General features: G+C 36.6%; 1 protein-coding gene across 2 annotated transcripts in view; it reads left to right on the top strand.

Moving 5' to 3' along the window:
* The window catches only part of GRIA3 (glutamate ionotropic receptor AMPA type subunit 3), a 124,991-nt gene that overhangs the window by 30,562 nt on the left and 73,792 nt on the right, over positions 1 to 20,637 (top strand). For both annotated transcript variants that reach the window (XM_039874711.1, XM_039874712.1), the window contains exons 4-7: positions 2,212 to 2,316; positions 3,216 to 3,323; positions 4,474 to 4,680; positions 15,428 to 15,804. In XM_039874711.1, the coding sequence (XP_039730645.1) occupies positions 2,212 to 2,316; positions 3,216 to 3,323; positions 4,474 to 4,680; positions 15,428 to 15,804 (797 nt within the window). The remainder of the gene's footprint in view (positions 1 to 2,211; positions 2,317 to 3,215; positions 3,324 to 4,473; positions 4,681 to 15,427; positions 15,805 to 20,637) is intronic.

Below are 20,637 nucleotides of genomic sequence, written 5' to 3'. Positions count from 1 at the left end.
TGCAACAACATGGATTGACCTAGAGTGTATTGTGCTGAGTAAGTCAGACAGAGAAATGCCATGATTTCACTTACATGAGGAATCTAAAGAATAAAATGAACAAACAGACAGAACATAAACAAACTCCTAGATGCAGAAAACATACTGATAGTTGCCAGATGGGAGGGGTGTAGGGTTGAGGAAAAGAGGGCACAAGATTAAGAAACACAAATTGGTAGTAACAAAATAGTCATAGGGATGTAAAGTATAGCATAAGAAATATAGTCAATAATATTGTAATAACTATGTATGGTGTCAGATGGGTACTAGATTTATCAGGGTAATCACTTTGTAAGTTATATAAATATCTAATCAATATGGTTTACACCTAAAACTAATAATAATATTATATGTCAACTGTAATTGAAAAATAAAGAAAATTTTTTAAATAATAGAGTTTCATCTGAGTGGTATTTCAATTCTACTTCTGTTCACCAAAAATTCTATTCATGGGTCTGGAATCACTTGGACAGGCCTAGAATGCTGTCCAGTTTGTGTATTATGTTTAAATAGGCTGGATCTTTACAAATATACAATTTTTAATAAGACTTGAAACCTTTGCTATTTTCAGTAATGAAGAATTTCCTTAATAAGTTCCTATACCAGTGTCTTTGCCCTACCTAATTTCTGTCCTGAAATTCAATGTTCAAAATAGACTGTAAATAGCCCTTCATGTATCACAGAAAGTACCAGATCTATACTATTGGATAAGAAATTTTAATCTCAACAAAGAAACTTTTCTTTAACTAGAAGTGTGCCATCACCTTCTCTGCAAACCTAAGCTGACAATAGTGCTTAGGTTTATTGGGTCAGTAGGACAATTATCTTGTCTTTAAGAAGTCATATTGGAGCAGTTCTTCTTCAACAGGAATTCCAGCTTCCTATTGGTAATGAACAAGCCCCCTTCACTTTAAAAAGATGTTCCCTAATATTTGCCATCAATTTTCCTTTCTGCAGCATAAGCTCATTACCACTTCTGACTTGCTTAACAGCTTGACACTCTCTATAAGTGATGAAAAGTATTCCATCCTTTCATCCTAGGAGAATGAGATTCTTTTTCTTTGAAGAAAATGCCTCAACTTTCACTCGCCAGATGAGTATTCAAGTGAATAGCAATATAGCTTATATTTATTTAGGGCCTCCCATGCAGAATTCCTGAGCTGTAAAATAGGTAAAGAAACCTCTCCACCCAGCAAATATGGCCTCTTATTAGTTTATAATACTGGGCCCAGACCCAGGAAAAATTGTCGCATACATGAATCTACATTTGGCATCCCTAATAGGTGTCTAGTCTATTCCAGTATCTCCAGTATCTCTAGCTTTCTTATCTAGTACTCCATATTCCTGATTCCTTAGACTTAACCAATCTCATCAGTCTATGGATTATCCCTCCATGGCCTAGCTCTCTGCTACCTTTCTGAAGCTGGGCATAGGTTAAATAAGAAGAAAAACTCATAGCTGTTACGGTGGTAGCTGGTAAATGTGTAACTCTTTTAACAAACAGAGTTAAATTCATTTTATTAACAGTAATTAATACAGCTAACATGTATTTCAAAGCTTACTACATGCCAGACACTATTCTAAACATTACATATGTATAACTCATTTAATCCTCCCAACAACTTAGAGGGATAGGTACTTATAAGATTTCCCATTTTACAGATTAGGACATTGAGGTACAAAAGAATTAAGGAACATACCCAAGGTCATACAGTTAGTGATAAAGCTAGGTAAGATATGAATCCATAAGGTCTGGAGCCTATGTTACTGAAGCCAGTTTATGTTCAGATATTGGGAATACTAAAATAAGAAAAATCCACAGCCCCGCAAAGAACTCACAGTTTAGAAGAATGCATTACCCTAATTAAGACTACTCTTCAGGCTACTTCTTTAAAAAGAGACTAATAGTGGAAATTTCAGGCCCTTGAAAAAGTGGTGGTAAGGCCCTCACTGTATCAAACCCACTCAAAGCTTTGTAATTAAAAGGCATACCTAGAAAATACTGGAGAAGAAATGAAGGTCTGTATAGACATGACTTGGTAGCTATATAGCTCAATGACTCAAGATAAAAGTTCATCAAGACTCCAAGATCCATCAGAGGATCTCATCCCAGATACCTAGAAGGCAGTAATGTGGTGCTCTTTTTAATTTTTACATTTTCCTTTCTACCAGGTGCAGGTACAAGGAATGACTGGAAACATCCAATTTGACACTTACGGACGTAGAACAAATTATACCATTGATGTGTATGAAATGAAAGTCACTGGCTCTCGAAAAGTAAGTAACTAAAACATATCCAAAAAAAAAGTCTTTTGAAAGGTGACAGCACTCAGATGCAAGAAAATAGGTGTTAGGAAACACGCACAAAGCAAATTCCCACATATCATTTTTGCCTTTACTTTCAGTGAATAGTGTAGATGTGAGGCAGAGTTATTTAGTAATCAGTGCTCCATCTACACAGTTTAGAAGGAGGTTAGTTCTATAAGTGGTAGCCTCAACATTTATTAACAGCTTCCTACAGTAAATGGAAGGAATCACAAATTTTGCTGCATATTTTTATTTAAACAAAAGCTGCCAAGGTACACATGGATTTAGCAACAGAATTAGAAAATAGGTATCTCTTCATTTTGCCAACTCACCCACCAAAAGAGACTCTGAACAAAGTACCTTTCCCTACAGCTAAATGTCATAATGACCATTTTGCTTCTATCATACTAATAGTTGAGTTAGGCATGAAGTGGGGATTTAACAGTCATTGATAAAACCTCAGAACATAAAATATCATGTGTCCTTTCTATAGGATACTCAACTAGTTTCCCACCCCCACATCCCAGCTTTTCTACAGTTCAAAGCAAAGTATTTTTCTGCTATATGAGTTTAAAGGAAAAAAAAGACTGATCATCTTACAGTGGACTAAATTATTTTACAAAATATCAGTAAAGGTGAGGTGGAGTTGGGAACCCCCAGGATAAAGGAACAGCACATCTGTATGTGTCGGTGTTGGGACCCTGGTGAGAATGCCAAGACAGAGGGAGACGTCAATCCTTGTAAAGCTCAAGCAACTAAAAAAGAAAAAGAAGAAAAAAAAAAGGTTTATTCCACAACAGCACATGAATTTCATGGCATACTTTTTGAGTGAAAAATAGACAATCAGGTCAAATATCTGTTCTTTCTAGGCTGGCTATTGGAATGAGTATGAAAGGTTTGTGCCTTTCTCGGATCAGCAAATCAGCAATGACAGTGCATCCTCAGAGAACCGGACCATCGTGGTGACTACCATTCTGGTGAGTATGGAGAGAAGATAGGTGGACTCTGTACATTAAGACTTCTGCTTTCTGAAAAGCATTATTCAGCCTGTAGGAAAGACAAGTTTAAGCAGTGAAAACTTCCAACAGATCAGCTTAGGAACCTCTTAAAATATCTTGCCATTATGATTAATTGAATGTCATTTTAAAAAAGAAAAATAATAGGAATTTGGAACAGTTTCAGATATTCTCCTCTTTACCCCCCTCCTTCTACTCCAGGATTGATGTTTCATCTGAACTTGAAATTTAATTCTTCACTATGTGGAAGACAGAATCGTGTGGAGGAGAGAGTAGAGCGGGGTTCTAATATTAGGTCTACCAGTAGTAGACTAGTAAACTTGTGCTTAATTTTGCAAGTCACAACTTCTCTGAGCTTCAGGTTGTGACTTATGGAATAAGTATAATAATTTCCTACCAATGTCACAGGAGCATTTAAGGACAATATTCACTATGTAAAGCTTTTCTGCAAAATTCAAGGCACTATTGAAATGTGAGATAGTATTCTCATTTCATTTTAAAATGTTTTTCTAAAATCTAGTATATTTTTACCGAATAAAGTAGAAACTTTGGTTAAAAATGAGTATGACAGTAGGTCTGAAATTATGATTAATTGAATGGAAATTTGGCTTAAGTTTACCTTTTATTTAAACATACATATCAAATACTTTGTCCTAGGTGTTGTATTAGGCCCTGCGGATGTAAAAATGAATAAGCCACAGACTCTGACCTCACAAAGATCACAATGCTTCCCTAGGGCTTGCCTGGGCCGGCCATGGTTCCTACATGATAAACCCCAAGAAATCAAAGGCAGTTCAACTTTATGTAACTAAGGGAAATACCTCTACCTGGTTTGACTAAATCAAAAACTTTACAGGTAGAAACTGGTCCCTCTTTCACACTCAAAAATAACAAATTCTTCTCTACTTCCTTAAATCATTAGTTAAGGACTCCAAGGAATATGCAGCCTAATGAATAGTTGATTGAGGCTCTTCTGTTTAAGAAAAAAATTTTGTCTCTTTTTAGACACCAAAGTTCAATAGCCATAGTGGGGAGGGCACTTCATGATTACATTTATCATCTTTCAGAAGAATGTATGAGTAATCTTTTGATCTTCTTTCTGGTCCTAAAGGAATCACCATATGTAATGTATAAGAAGAACCATGAGCAACTGGAAGGAAATGAGCGATATGAAGGCTATTGTGTAGACTTAGCCTATGAAATAGCCAAACACGTAAGGATCAAATACAAATTGTCCATTGTCGGCGATGGGAAATATGGTGCAAGGGACCCAGAGACTAAAATATGGAATGGCATGGTTGGGGAACTTGTCTATGGCGTAAGTTCTTTTCAATTCTATTTTCATGTACTTTTATGTTTTCCAATTAACAAAGAGGATTTAATTTTTGAGTGTGATACTTATCCAATTATATCATTTTCATATGATCTGTAAGAAAAATGGTTTTCTTCTACAGTTGAATTTTGTCAAAGTAGCTTGTCAATAGCATCCTTTGGGCAACAAGATTATTTTACTAAAAGGAAAGCAGAATTGGAGGACTGTGTTTGGCAACATTAAGCACAGCCTGCCCTCTATTGAAAATCTCTTCCTTCTGTGTTCCCTGTCTTAGGCAGCAGAATCACCACCAAGCTAGTTCTAAGCAACCTGATTATCTATTCTCACCACTCCCCTCATATTTAGTTAGTCACTTTGTCCTATCAATTCTAGTCTTATGTCTCTCAAATCAAGACACACTTCATTCCCACCATCATCATCTTAGTTAAGGCTCTTACCATTTGTTAGTCATTTAACTGGTTGCCCTGCCACTGTTCTTATCCTGGCAACTAAGATCTCCACATTATTGTAACTTGACACTTTAAGAATAAGGATAAAATTTAAGTTCCTTAGGATGGCAAATAAGGCACTTCAATATCTGGCACTCGCCTACCTCTCTAGTTTCATCTTGTACTCTTTCTCCTTCACACTCAATGTTTCAGCTATAGCAAAGAATGTGTTGTTCCCTGAAGGTGCCCAGCTTTCACTTAGGGGATGCCTGGAAGTGCTTTTGCCACTATTAGCTAGCTAACATCACCTACAAGTTCTCCAGAACTTAGAGGTGTCACCTCTTTCAGGAAGCCTTCCCTCATCTCATTTACCCACCGGCTGTCTGGTTAGGTGCCCCTGCTTTTTGCTTCCTTAGAGTAATTTCTGCTTTCTTATAATACCTTTGAACTCTTATTATAATGATCTATTTAAAAGTTCAGTTGTCCCAACTAGACTATGAACTCCTTGAGAACAGGTATTTATTTCAATATCTCAGAGCCTGGCACATAATGAAAATTCAACAAATATTTGTTGAATAAATTAATGAATGAACAGAATGGCTCTACCAAGGGCTTGTCCATCGGCCAAGTACAAAAGAATTTTACCAATAATTAGGGCCTTTCAGAAGGATATCTTCAGAGATCCTCAATGGCTTTGCTTTAAAGGGTTTTGGCCTCTGATTATGAATGTCAGATCTTAGGCCATGTAGTGAGGCATATGGAGGCAAGCAGAACTGGGCATAAGAACAGCCCACTGGATGAACCATCCACTAGAGAACTACCCAAGTAGCAAAGGTTACAGTTGTAACAGACAACAGGTTAGAAAACAGAGGAATCTAGGGGGTAGATATACTGAAAAGAAGCTGTTAAGAAGCAAACATTCAAGTTACCTATTAAACTGAGGTTCAAGATATAGATTCCAGTGCTCGGAATGGGTATTAGCAAGAATATAGTGTAGCTATCCAATCATAAGATAGTACTGGGGTCGCTAAATAAGTTTTTAGAACAGGTCTTCAGGAACAAGCACAAAGGCAGAAGCTCATTTCTAAAATTAAGGGCATATAAAGGGAATTAAGGCTTAAAATGAGACGGATCTCAAGTATCAAAACTAAGGCACCATCCTCCAGTCAGACAAGCAGCAAGGCAATTTGAACCTTAGCTCCCAGCTATGGTGCTGGAGCCAATTATCTCCTATCCTGGGTCAATGTTAGTCCTGAGAACTGAGGCAGGGCTGAGTTGCAGGTAAGATTCAAGTGAACCCAGTTATGAGAAGGAGAAGAACTTCTAATGCCAGAGAGAGTGGCCTGAGCAAAGGGCAGAGCGCCTATCATGCTCTCCAAGGACGCTGAGAAGTTCTGACCTCTTATTTTATGGTGATCAAATCTTCTCTTTTTTGTCCTTCTTCTTCCCAATGCTCAGGCTTCAAAAGGTCCTGTCTTGCTCACAGCTTTCTCTTGCTCTTAGCACATCACTTGGTATATAGTAGATAGTCATTTTTTGCTCTAATGAGTAAACACCTAGAATGCAGTAATGCTCAGCCAATATGTATTAAATTGAGTTCATGGTAGGAGATAATCCTATAATGTTGTTGTTGTCGTTATTATTATTAGCTACTATTTGCGGCATATCTCTTGGTTGCCAGATACTTTGCTAAGTGCTTTACAGACATTATGTAACTTAATCCTCACAACATACTTCCAAGGGAGGTGCCATTGTTATCATTCTACAGAAGAGAACATTAAGTCTAAAGAGGTAAAGTCTCATGCCAAGATCAAATAGCTTATAGCAACCCAATAATTTGAACCCAGGTCTCTGACTATGACATCCATGTTCTTTAACCATTGCCCTTTATTGCCCAACAGCCAAAGTATTGTTTCAGTGCCATCCCATCCCAAAAGACAGTTGAAATTTATTATAAAGGCCCCTGGTGCCTTAGCCATTCTGAGAAGAGTGTTTGGCCAGGAATTTAGGGTGTCAGTTTTCACTGGGCCAGAGTAGAACTGACATGAGTTGTACCAGCCCATCATGACTCAATAGCCAGAGATCTCTATTGTCTCAAAAGAAAACCCATCATACTATGTAAATAGCTCAGTGCCCTCTTGGCATTGAGCAGGACATTAGACACAGTGATGTAGAGCAAGGCAGATTTACTGACACTGTTCAAACAAAAACCAGCTTTCTCACTGGGTTTTGGTCTCTCCTCTGGCAGTCCTCTGTACCATATTATCTTCCTCTTTCCAATTTGCTTATGCATGAGGAAGCTTGAGAGCTAGAGAGCCCTTTATTTGTTTAGTAATTTAGAAGTCATCTTTCTAATGCTGCATAGATAAAAAAAAAAAATTCCTGATGGAGCCTTCCCATCTTTTCCCTCCAGTTCTTTCTACTAAAGACAGAAACAATAGCCATGGAAAGCTCCTTCAGAAATGTCCTTCTCCCTCCCCTGACCTGGAACAAGTTTCTGATGCTTTCTGGGATTACAGCACAAGGTGATTCCAGGAAATTGAGAGCAAACCAACCCATTTTAGTGGACTGCCAAATTTTACTTTCTTCTAAAACCAGTGCCTATGAAAAATGGACATTCTTGTCATGCTTGAAGAGCTCTCTGTTAGGGATGATCATGATCTCATAAGCTAAATGTGTCTTCATCTTCATTTAGAAGTTTTAGTCTTTCAGCATTAGAAAGTTTTCAACTCCTCTATTATTGATAGAAATGGAAAAAAGTGAAAACACAGGCATTTGTTTCTGGCAGGTCTGGTCTCTTGTGGTTTGCAAGCTGCTTAAGAAAAAGAAGGACAGAAAATCCCCAGTGATTTCTCTAAGTGTTTAATAAGCAAAAGGAGGGAGAACGTGAAACTATTTCCTACGATGAACATGAAAACTACACAGATAGGCACTGCTTTATCTTTAGGATATTTTCTCTTATGCTTTTAGTATGTAAAACAGATCACAGTCAGGGGGAAAATGAAGAAAGGCAGAAATGAAAAAATGTTTTGCGAAGGAGATTTAAATATCTGCCCTAAGTCTAAAGAAAGAATCAAAATGGATTAAATTTGTTAAAGAATAAAGAAGCCAATCAGCCTCTTTTCAGATGATTTCTAAATGGTCTTTTTTCCTCTAAAGAAAATCGAATCAAGATTGATGTTTGGGGTGTTTTGTATCCCTAAGAAGTCTATTTTTGAAACAAACGTCAGTAGGACACAATGTGCCCCATTATATAAGCTCTTCAGAACATTATGGACTTGAAGCTGTCCACCTGCTTTTACCAGTTTTGATTTTAAGCTGGATGTCTATAACATCGCAACATGGTAATTGACTCCAAGTCAAATGATTTGCAGACCATAAGTTTTTCTGGCTCCCCAATAGCATGAGTTTTAACAAGACATTTAAAAACATTTTTTTTTCCCTAGCAAGGTTCTTAGGCATCCTTTAGCCTATCTTTTAATTCATTTTACAGATAAATATGGGGACCAGCCAGGACCAGACATTAGAACTGCCCATTGGATAAACCAGGAAACCAAAGGCCTGATGTAGGACAGGAATGACAGGAATGGTGGCAGGGATTGTGACAAGGTCAAAAAAAATCACACAGTTTGGCAGAGCTTAGACTATAACTCAAGTTTCATGAATCCTGATCCAGTGGTCTATCCACTGTGTCATATTGACTCAGTTTACTAAGTTTGTCAGATTATAGGAAGATTGGTGTTGTATTGGATATAGCATCCCTACCTGCCTTTAAGGAGTTTCCAATTTCGTTGAATTATAAGCTTTTCCATTCAAGATACTCCTCCTGCTTACCTGTGGCCTCCAGGATAATGTAATATACATCTCCAGTTATCATTTGAAATATTTGAAAACTCAGTGTAGACATCAGGGGGTTTCTGCCCTTTGAAAATAGATATAACCTAACAGAAAAAGAGTCAAGAAAAGAGCCAGAATAAAATCAAGATCCTAATTGACAGAATGACACCTCCCAACAGACAGCTGTCATGTTCCTTATGTTTCTAGCACTTAGAACTAAGAATAAAAGTGGGGAGGTGGAAGAGGGGTAGCTGCTTTGAGAAAAGCCAAACAAACTACTGCCAAGACTGGTACCTCTGGCTTAGAAGAAAGCAGAGAGCTTGGGATGCAGATGGGGTTGAGGACGGTTGATTCCAGGTTACATCCCTTGGGCATCCTCAGATTCCTTCACACTCCCAGGATAAATGGCAATTTTATAGATGCTATTCGCACTGACATTTCTTTACCTAAAAGAAATTATCTCTTGGGTTGTCACTATCCTAAGATAGATTCATTTTCCGCTAAGAAAGACAGAAAGTCGATCTGTCCTTCCAGCTAAAAGGCAGAGAAGCAAGAGTGCAGTAACAGATGCTAAGTGTTCTATTCTTCAGGTGATTATATTGGGCTTTGGCAGAAAAGCTGATGGTTGGATTAAAATGCCTCTCTCTTTCAAATGATGTATATGAATTCCAGGAAAGACCATTAAAGACTCATGGAAGTCTGCTATTCTGAGCTGAGAGGTTGGGGAAATATTTCCAAGCATATTTAGTTTCACAAGGCCTTTACCCAGATCCAGAGACACTTCTTTATCTTCATTTTGTCTTTAACTCTCTCAGTTCCCCAAAGAAAAGGAGCCCTAACCAGTAGATCCAGATTGGGACTTCTGTTCTAGATAAAGAAACAAGAAGACCCTGTTTTGACACTGCTTGTTGTTGCACAGGTTTAAATAGACCTTATCTCTTTATCCAGATCTTAACAATTGCAAACAGTAAATATCCCACAAAGTACAGCCAGTAAAGCAGTTTACATCTTGTCCCCCAACATGCAGTTATTATATTCCCATTGTCTAGTTTGATTCTGTCCCACTCCTTTTCCAATACATTTAAGCTTTTCAACAGAAATGTCTGCCAAAGGCTACTAGAAACTTATGGTTGATACAGAGATAAAACAGGTCATGCGTCTTCTCTCAGATAACATACAATATCGTGTGCATTATGTGCCAGTACATTACCTACCTCCTCTCTCCCGCAATTTGCTTTCAGAAAGTGCTGTAAAATGGTGACTGACAAACTACTGCTCATGCAGTCTCCAGGTGGGTTCTAACTTTTGTATCAGATAGTCAGATGAAAATACTTTTAAGCTATAACGTAAGCCTTTCAGCTCAAAAAAAAATTTAATGACATTTAAACTGCCATTTCTGTCTCAAACTTGTCAAATTCTTAAGTGTATCATCCATATACATATGAGTTGGTTGGGTTTTAAGTTTTATGAAATTTGCGACTTTGGCAATCTACCTATGAAAAGGATTATAAACCCCCTCAAGCTAAATCCTCTCCAATAATGCAGTTGCTGCTGGTTTGCCACTGGTGAGTGGAAAAATCAAATCTAATTTGGTGTGTTTACTGAGCCCACATAGCTACTCTGAAGCTGCTTGATTAAAATACTTTAAGTAGTCAAGATGTAAGCAAAAGCCCTAGCAAAGTCTTTCCCTGAGCTTTTTATTTGCTGTGTTTTGTTTATCACTTGGAACACTCTCATACCACCTACTTACCCACTGAGGTTTCTTAAAATGGCCTCCCTACTGCTAGCACAGACAGAGGCTTAGGGACAAAAGACCTCTAGACAGGTTCAGGACACCACAAGTAAAACACTTCATTACTGAGTCAGAAGTTTGCCTACCCACTAGCCCCATGGATAATTTTTAACACTCTCTTCCAGCGATGGCTGGCTTTCATAAGGAGCAGAGACCAGGAAAAGAATGCCATTTGGGGAGTTGCCTTTTTCACTTTTTCATCAATGTTGGCCTCCTAAATCTTTAATTTGCCTAGGCAGTGACCTTCCCCATTATCTACTTACTATGGCAGTCCCAGGAGAGCTAAATAGGTATTTTCTGACACTAGTTATCTGCTCCTCCCAATTTCTTTAATACTCATGTGGATAGCTCCCTAGATATTATGCCAAGCAGGTCCTGAGCTTTGAAATAATCAACTCTCACAACTTCTTTTTCATATGGTGGGAGGGATAGTGGTGGTAGAGGGCAAGGGCTTCTTCAAGACTGGGTATGAGCTGATATGACAGTTCTGTTGCTTTGGTCTCACCAAGCATATACAAGGTGAAAGAGGTTGCCTGGAGGCTTGATCAGTAGCCCCCTTCCCTTCTATTAGTCAATAATCCTTCTTCTACCTTTCTGCTTTTTGTCTTTTTTCTGTCTGTAATAGGTTTATTTTTCAATTACAGTTGACATCTGTACAATATAGTTATTAGATATTTATATAACTTACAAAGCGATCACCCATTAAGTCTAGTTAGTACCCATCTGACATGTAATAGATCTTTTTAAAGGTTCAGCATGGGAATTCTCAATTTGGAGCCAGGTCTATGTCAGTGAGGCTTAATTGACCACAGATTTGTTCTTCATTGAGGGAGCACCCTCCAAAAAACAAACTCCACCTTCTTTGAAAAAGCTCCTTAGAAAGAAACAATTCAGAAAAAGTAGAAAAGCGAGGCTGAGGGGAAAAAAAGACAAGTGCTTGAGGGGAGCGGGTTTTTCCTGTTGTCTTGTGTCAAAAGTACTTCGCACTAGGAATGGCTTCCTTCAAGAATCTGTTCTTTTGCTGCACATTCCTGGGAACCAGATGAAAAGTCCCACTTTGTCTGTGTCTTATTAGTATTTAGCTGTGCTCATCATCTGGTGGGTGTTTAAATTACAGAGTTAGATTTTTTTCTCTTAAAGGGTATCAAGGTTCTCAAACTCTTCCTTATCTATTGGAAAAAGAGCCTAATTCCCCTAAATTCAGGCCAAAGTGATTTTTTCACACAAATGCTCTTTATTTCTTCCTCCCAAAATAAAGAAATGGTAATTTCTCTTAGAACTATCAATTATTTACACTTAAAAGATCATAAACTAGTTAAATTAAGTAATTAAATTCAAATGAGATCAAATGTGAAATTCTACTACTGGGGACATTTTCACATTCTAAGCAGGAGGCAAAAATATGTTGGCAAGGACAGAAAGAGGTTTTATCTGTGAATTTTCTTGGCACAACAAGGCTCTTTCTAGCTGATTCAGACTCTCTCTGCCAAAAAAAAAAAAACCACTATCTTTCTGGCCAATTCTATTCTTCTCAGTAGCTTTCGTTTCTAGAACCAGGTCTGGCCCTAGGCAAAAGGGTAAAATAGACAAAAATTTGGCTTTGGCTCCACTCCAGTTAGAAATGTAGAACTAGTGATTTAGGAGTTAGCTGCAATAAGGAAAGAGGTGAAGCCGTAAATTGTAATTCTGAGGGGGGAATAATGAAGGACAGAACCTTAAAGGAGTCTTGTTTATTCCACAAATCTTCAATAATTATCTCCTAAGCTAGACCCAGTGAGTAGACTGTGGGGTGCAAAGTTACACCTTCATTGAGAAGGCAGGACATGGGGGGGAAAAGCCAGAGAAGGAACTTTTAGAGAAGTAGGAGAACCCATCATTTTCAATATTAGAGAGCCACTAGAAGAGGGTCTACAGACATACCTCGTTTTATTGCACTTTGCTTTATTGTGCATCACAGATGTCGTGTTTCTTACAAATTGAAGGTACGACTTACTTTATTGCAATACTCGCTTTAATGCAGTGGTCTGGAACCGAACTCGCAATATCTCCGAGGTATGCCTGTATAGTGCAAAAGGTCAATGGTGTCACATAAGCAATTGATGTCTGAGGGAAGGTCTTTGAATTTGGTAACCACGTATATAGTTCAAGAAGAGATTTCAGTAAATTGGAGGGGATGGAAGTTTGATCACAGGTGTATGAGGACAGAGTGGTGTTAAAATCAAGAGATAGTAAAGGTGTATTTTCCAAGAAGATTGGTAATGATAGGGAAAGATGTCATATGATTAAGAAGGTAGCGAGATCAAAAGAAGGTGGGGTTTTTTTTCATTTTTATTCGTCAGTAAACAGAATTACCTGAGTATGATTTTAAGTGAACAAGATCAGTTGATGGTTTTCAAATTACAGCAAATATTAGAATCACCTGAAGGGCCACCTGAGCCCAGAGTTTCTTATTCCATACATTTAGGGTGGGGCCTGAGAACTGGCATTTCTAACAAGTACCCAGATGACTCTGATGCTACTAGTTCAGGGAACTACATGTTCGGAACCACTGGAATAGATTGAGAAGGAAAAAAATAGTAAAAGAGAATAAATAGAGCTAAGTTTTAAGAAGAGACAAAAGAATATGGTATGCAAGGAATAAGTAAAACAAATCTTAGAGTTCCTTTTTTTATGACATGAGAATGATAGAAGGAATGGATGAAGATACAGCAATATGTTGAGGAAGAGAAGGACAGTGATGTGATAGAGCTCATATTAGATGGCTTCCATCTTAGTAAAGAGGGAAGATCATCTGCAGGGAGAGTAGGACTGGTAAGGATTAGGGACTAGGAAAAGTTTAGAATAAGCTTCATTCACAGACTTAGAGGAGAATCAACTTTAGGTTGATAGATGATACATTTAATTTTAGAAATGGTGAGTTTGCGATGGTAGTGAGCCATCAAGGTAGATTTGGTCAGCAGGCTGTTCGCTTCAATAAGTGCTTACTTTCTACAGCTTCCACTCGAATATAGAATGTCCTTCATGAGGGTAAGGATTTTTGTCTGTTTTGTCTGTCTTGCTCACTGCCTCATCCCTAGCATAATGAATAGTGCTTGGCACAGAATAGATATTAAAACATGGACTGTAATGAACCTGAGAGGGGTTGACCGAGGTTGTTATTGTACATGAAAGTAGTCTATATAGAAACTTGCAAGTATCTATGGATTAGAACATTATGGTGGCTAAGAGAGTGAGTTTTGGAATCTGAAAATTAGGATTCTAATCCCAGCCTCTTAGTGCCTCAGTTTCTCCTTCTCTAACATGGGAATGATCATATATCAACCACAAGATTTCTATGAGAATTAAATCAGATTATATAGACAAGGTGCTTAGCACAATACCTCACACAAAGTAAGTATTGAATAAATGTTAGCTGGCTATTTATTATCTACATTTCCCCTGAAATTAATTAAGAAGTGTTTCTTAACCAGTTTGAGTCACCATATGTAATTCAAGGTAGTAAAAAATAATTTCTTTGAAAACATTATCTCAGACTTTATCATTCTCTCCCCACCTTTCTCCACTGGTAGGGATATTGAGGCATAACTCTAACATAGCAAAAATTACCATCAAAATTGATGTTTTCACTTCATATCTGATATACCATCCAAAAGCATCTCCTTGGTCAGAAACATTTTTCTAGGTATGCATTTTAAGGCCTGGCTTCAGACTAAAACCTACTACTGTCATAAAGGAACAATTGTGGAAGACAAAAGAAATAAGTACAGAAATTCCTCATGCCTATTTTCATGGAGAGAATATAAAAACATTGTCTGCCTTTGCCGGAGCTAATTATACAGTGTCCTACTGACACATTTATTTTATTGATTCAATACATGTGAGTACTACACTGATATTTTTCATTAGAATTGATGGCTTACTATATAAATTAATATGCATTCTAATAGCTGCTTTACTCTTACAATTACCCATGCAGAATTCTTTTATTTTTGCCTACATAAACCCATTGAATCATATTCAATAATCAACAACTTATTTTTAGGCATTATGGTTTCTTTAGTTTAAGATCTGTTACAGTGATTGATACAAAAATAGAATTTTGAGTCTATACCCTTAAAGATCCTATATGTTAATAGGCTTACTCTCAAAAAATAATTCAAGGATAATAGCAAACTCTCAAGTATTAAACTAAGTACTGTAGTCCTGTGTTACACCTCATGGTGGGGAGGAATGCACATATAAGAAATATGGACTATTATGCTTGCCCCACAAGAATTCCCAGTCAAATGAGGCAGATAAGATATAAAAGCATGAAAATTTTTTAAAAAATTTAAAAATAAAAACAAGATTTAAACAGTGATATGTCACAAGGGAGTACAAGTTGTGTTGCAAGGTAGCAAAAAAAATTTAGGAAAAATGATTGAGCCAGTTTCCCTAAGCCAATATGTTTCAGAGGACAAAAGGCCAGCCAGTGTTCTTTCCTTAACTTACCATCAGGTTAAAGCATTTTAGAACCCATTGAATCTACTACTTTTGTAACCAAAGCACTGACAAATCAATTGGTTATAGTGATGTAAGACTTTATATTTCTACCAAAGAGGTATATTAAGTGTCAAATGACTGATGGAAATATTGTCTTTAAAGTAAAAAAAAAAAAAAAAATTTGTTTTTCCAGAGGGCTGATATAGCTGTTGCTCCACTCACTATAACATTGGTCCGTGAAGAAGTCATAGATTTCTCAAAGCCATTTATGAGCCTGGGCATCTCCATCATGATAAAGAAGCCTCAGAAATCAAAACCAGGAGTATTCTCATTTCTGGATCCCTTGGCTTATGAAATCTGGATGTGCATCGTCTTCGCTTACATTGGAGTCAGTGTAGTTCTTTTCCTAGTCAGCAGATTCAGCCCTTACGAATGGCACTTGGAAGACAACAATGAAGAACCTCGTGACCCACAAAACCCTCCTGATCCTCCAAATGAATTTGGAATATTTAACAGTCTTTGGTTTTCCTTGGGTGCCTTTATGCAGCAAGGATGTGATATTTCTCCAAGGTTTGTTTCCATGTCATACCCAAAGTCTCCTTGCATTTTATAGCCATGATCCATTCATGCACATCTGGTATTCACCCATCTCAAGTCCAGATTTCTTTCATTTAACATTCCATTTAACAACAAATTATCATCAAGTCATTTTGTTTGCTTGCATCCGTGAAGTGAGTGTATTATTCCTTGAATATCTTTTGTCTATTTCTATAGTATTATATATTTATACACATTATAACAAACATTCAAACTCTGGATAAAGTCAACATTGCCAGCTAATATTAATATTATCCAAATAAAGTTAATATTAAATCTTCATCAGACTGAACAGGCATTGTTTCCTCATAAATTGAGTTAAAACATTTCTCATTTGTCCAGAGACTGAATCTAGAAAAAAATTTCGAAAAGAGAGAACTCTTCCTTAAAACCCTCCTACCTTCCCCTTTCAGTGTCCTTCCTTTTTTCATTTTGTTCTCAGACTGCCTAGAACTATCCATTGTAATATCTTGTCCAAGTCTTATAACTAAAACTGTAAGACTTCTAAAAGAAAACAAGAGAAAGTCTGTGTGATCTTGGATAGGACAAAGAGTTTCAGAACACAAAAAGCACAATCCATTTTAAAAATTGATAAACTGGACTTCATCAAAATTCAAAACTTTCATATTTCAAAAGACACCATTAAGAAAATGAAAAGAGAAGCCACAGACTGAAAGAAAATATTAGCAAATCATGCATCTAATAAAGAATTTATATGGAGATTATATAAAGATCTCTTTAAACACAATAGAAAGACAAACCACCCAGTTTTAAAAATAAACAAAAGATTTGAATAGACATTCCGTCAAAGAAGATATACAAATAGCTAATGATCACATATAAAGATGTTCAACATCATTAGACATTAGGGAAATGCAAATTAAAATCACAATGAGATACCTCTACACATCCTCTAGAATGGCTGTAATCAAAAAGACTGACAATATCAAGTGGTGGTGAGGATGTGGAATGACTGTAGCTCCCATCCATTAGTGGTATGAATGCAAAATGCTACGGCCAAATTGGAAAATGGTTCAGTGGTTTCTTATCCTTAGACATACACTTAAATTATGACACAGCAATTCCACTTAGTTATTTACCTGATAATAGAAAACATGTCCACAAAAAGGCATACACAGGTGTTCATAGGAGCTGTATTTATAATAACCGAAAAGTGGAAACAACTCGAATGTCCATCAACAAGTGAATGGATAATCAAAATGTGGTATATCCATACAATAGAATACTATTCAGCAAGTAAAAAGAACAGACTATTGACACATGCTACAAAATGGATCAACTTTGAAAACATTATACTAAATAAAAGAAGCCAGACACAAAAGGCCACATATTATCGAATTCCATTTATTAAATATCTCATATTGTATTATTCCATTTGTCTACAACAGGCAACTCCATAGAGAAAGGAAGTACATTAGTGGTTTCCAGGGGCTTGGAGGGAGCAGAGAGGGGCTAATTGGGACCAAGATTAGAATGAAGCAAGTGAGAGTGAGTAGAGCACGTACAGGGATCAGGTCCAGTTTTTATTTAATTTTTTTTTGTCGTCATGGATTTTTGGCATTAATTTTGATTTTTTAAAAAATATTGCACTTACAATGCTATTGATCTTGATTAGTGAGATTTTTGGAACTCCCTTAAATTTTGTGCATGGGGCAGACACCTCACTCGCTTCACCCTAGCCCCAGCCCTGTCAGAATTAATTACAAATGGGCATGAAGAAACTTCTTGGGGTAAATGTTCCAAAACGATTGTAGTAATGACTGTGAAACTCTAAATTTACTAAAATCATTAATTGTACACTTATATCGGTGAATTTTATGCTGTGCAAATTTTATTCCAATGGTGCTATTGAAAATATTGACTGTGAATGTCCTGGATCTCACCTACTTAGTTTAAGTGTTAAGCAACCTAAATAGAAATGGTGGTGAATTCATAATCATAAAATATTGGAAACAAATGCAACATCTTTATAACCAGAAAAAAATGGTTTTTTTTGCAGAAATAAAAAGTTGTAGCTTTAGTAAAATTGATTATGTATCCAAATACTGACCAGAATCAATCATACAAACACATAGGACTTTTCCTTTAGAATATAAGGACTCAAGAGGTCACCTACCATATTTTTAAAGTATACTACATTTTAAGATTATCCACTTAGATAACAGAACATTTAAAATAAAGTTTTGCAATATGCTTTATTGGTAACCATCTTCAGTAGCTTTTTAGCGTAATATGTGGAGCAAGCCTCATTTGTCTAAGTCATACTTTTTTTGCCACCTTCAATCTGTTTGATCAGATTCTCCAAATTATTTCACTCCCTGTTTCATTTGTGATATCACCTGGGACTTTATTTGTTTTGCTAGTTTCTTTTCCTATTTTTTCAAATATTCACTTCAAGAGATTAGGGTTTCTGAATGATTTCATAATTGAATAATTTTTAACATGGCCGGTAACCTGTTTTGAGACAATGCTAAATTAAGGCTGGAGATTTTATTGGTTTCTTTAAGTGAAGTTTCAAAACTAAATTTGTGATATCTCCACTGGAGTGCTGCACACTACTCTGCATACTTAAACAGGACGCTTAGAAAGCCATTTGTTTTTCAAAAAATTTATGCATATTGCTTTGTTAAGTCATAACTTAAAGATGATAACCTAAAAATAACAAGCTGGACAGATTTTTTTTTGTTATTTTGGTAGCAGAACTTAAGCTGTGGCTTTTGTGTGGCACTGAAATACGTCTAATGCTTTTTTTTTTTCAAGATACAAATTTTATTATACTGCACTAAATACTGTCATACAGAGCAATAGCTTTCGAAATTTTTGACCATGGCCCTCAGCAAGAAATTATCCATCACAACTCAGTACACATATTTGTATATAACAAAAATTTTACCAGACATTACCCTTAGAGTGAACCATGCACTTTGGTATTTTCTATTCTATTTCATTTTTTTAAATGCTGGTCACAACTCAATGGGACACACACCTTATAGAGCAATACCGGTCTAAAGTAACAAGTATTATCCTAATTGTACTTTTGAATAATAAATTATTACCTTTATGAGCTCTATACTTTTTAAAATAAGGGTTATTCCTCCCAACACTGTCTTTTGTGTCCTTCAAAAGAGATTATGTCTTTAAGTCTCTTGATAAATGATATACTTCTTTGCCTATGTATTATATACCAGTAAGAAGGAAACATGTTTCTCTTTGTCTTGAGAGCTCTATTAGTTATATATTTGTGCTCAATTGTATAACAGCAAGCCCCACCAAAATGTGCTTCTCTATTAACAGGTTTCAAAATTCCTGATAATAATATAGTTGCACTCTAAGATTTATGGTTGTCTTGACTGCAAACATCAACATTATACTATACTTCTGCTTTATTCTGCCATACTTGGAATGTGAGCATGCATTGTACACTCTGACTTTTCTCAAAATTAAAGCAATTCAAGGAATCACAAGAGACCATTTTAAAATAGAATTATCAAATATAGGAGGAGGAGATTTCAGAGATAAATGAACTCAACTGCTTCCATTTACTAAAGACAGAGAGACAACAATCTTCACTGATCTCCCATGTGTGAGCACTTTACCTACGTTATCATGTGGATTTTAATCCTCAAAACACTGACACAGAGTGGGCATTATACTTATTTTTAAGTTGAAGAATGTGACATTCAGGTTAAATAATTTGCCAGGCACACAGCTAATGGCAAAGCCAGTATTCAAATCTAAAACCAACTCCAAAACCCATGATCTTTCCAGTGCCCAGAGAGATAATGTGATGGAACCCAAGGTCACAGGGATTTTAAAAGCCAGCAGAACAATTGTTTCCATTATCACACACTGCATCTCACCACCAAACCCAAGGTGCATCGCTTGTTCCATTCTTTTCCTCATGTTCATACACAAGAGCTGTTTCTCAATCTACCAACCTCTGATTAACCTGCCTTTGCCCTTGTTGTTAAAGAAAGTAGGCAATGAGCATGTCAAATGTTGAGCATGCATTCACTCAAAAAGACTAGGAAATCAGCAATAAGACATCATGAGGAAAACTGAGCATCATTCCATTTCTATCAAATAAAGCTATTGACAATACCCTAGAAGCTTAAAGAGTCCGTCAATATTAGGTTTGATATTTTCAACTACCCCAATTTTTCAGAGTAAACAATTCAGCTGGAGGCTGAATCACCTTTAGAGAGGGTAATCAAAGTAATAAGCTGAGGTTATAGCCATTTATGAACTGATTTGTTGGAGGAGTCAGGGTAAGAAAATATGAGGAGATTCCATTCAACCCTCTTCCCCTAAGCGAGGTATGGAGAGCTAGGCAGTGGGTGTAGCCAGATGGAGGAAACATAATGGTTAAGTATGTGGGTGCTGGAATTAGTCTCACTAGATTCACAATCTGCTTAGCAGTTTTGTAACTTGGGGAAGGCTACTAAACATTGCTAAACCCTGGTTCCTCGTGTATAAAATGTAAAGCACAGTGCCTGGTGTATAGTAGGTTCTCAATAAATGTTAGCTATTATCATTTTTTAATTGGTTGCTCTTAACCATCCTAGTTTCACAAATACTAATAGTTAATGTTACATTTTCATTTTAGTCCCTAAAATTCTCTAGAAATATAGCTGAAATTTTAGTGCCAAACAGCTGGTTTCTGATGAGAAATAACCAATAACATTCCTTCTTGAATCCATATAGTGCTTTCCTTAGGGATTATATCACTTACAAATATTTTGATTGTATTACCCCATGATGTCTTACTGATATTGACAGGAGGTT

This window comes from Pteropus medius, unplaced genomic scaffold (genome assembly GCF_902729225.1).
Source record: "Pteropus medius unplaced genomic scaffold, Ma_sr-lr_union100, whole genome shotgun sequence".
Lineage (NCBI taxonomy): Eukaryota > Metazoa > Chordata > Mammalia > Chiroptera > Pteropodidae > Pteropus > Pteropus medius.
This window is presented reverse-complemented; position numbering and strand designations above follow the sequence as displayed.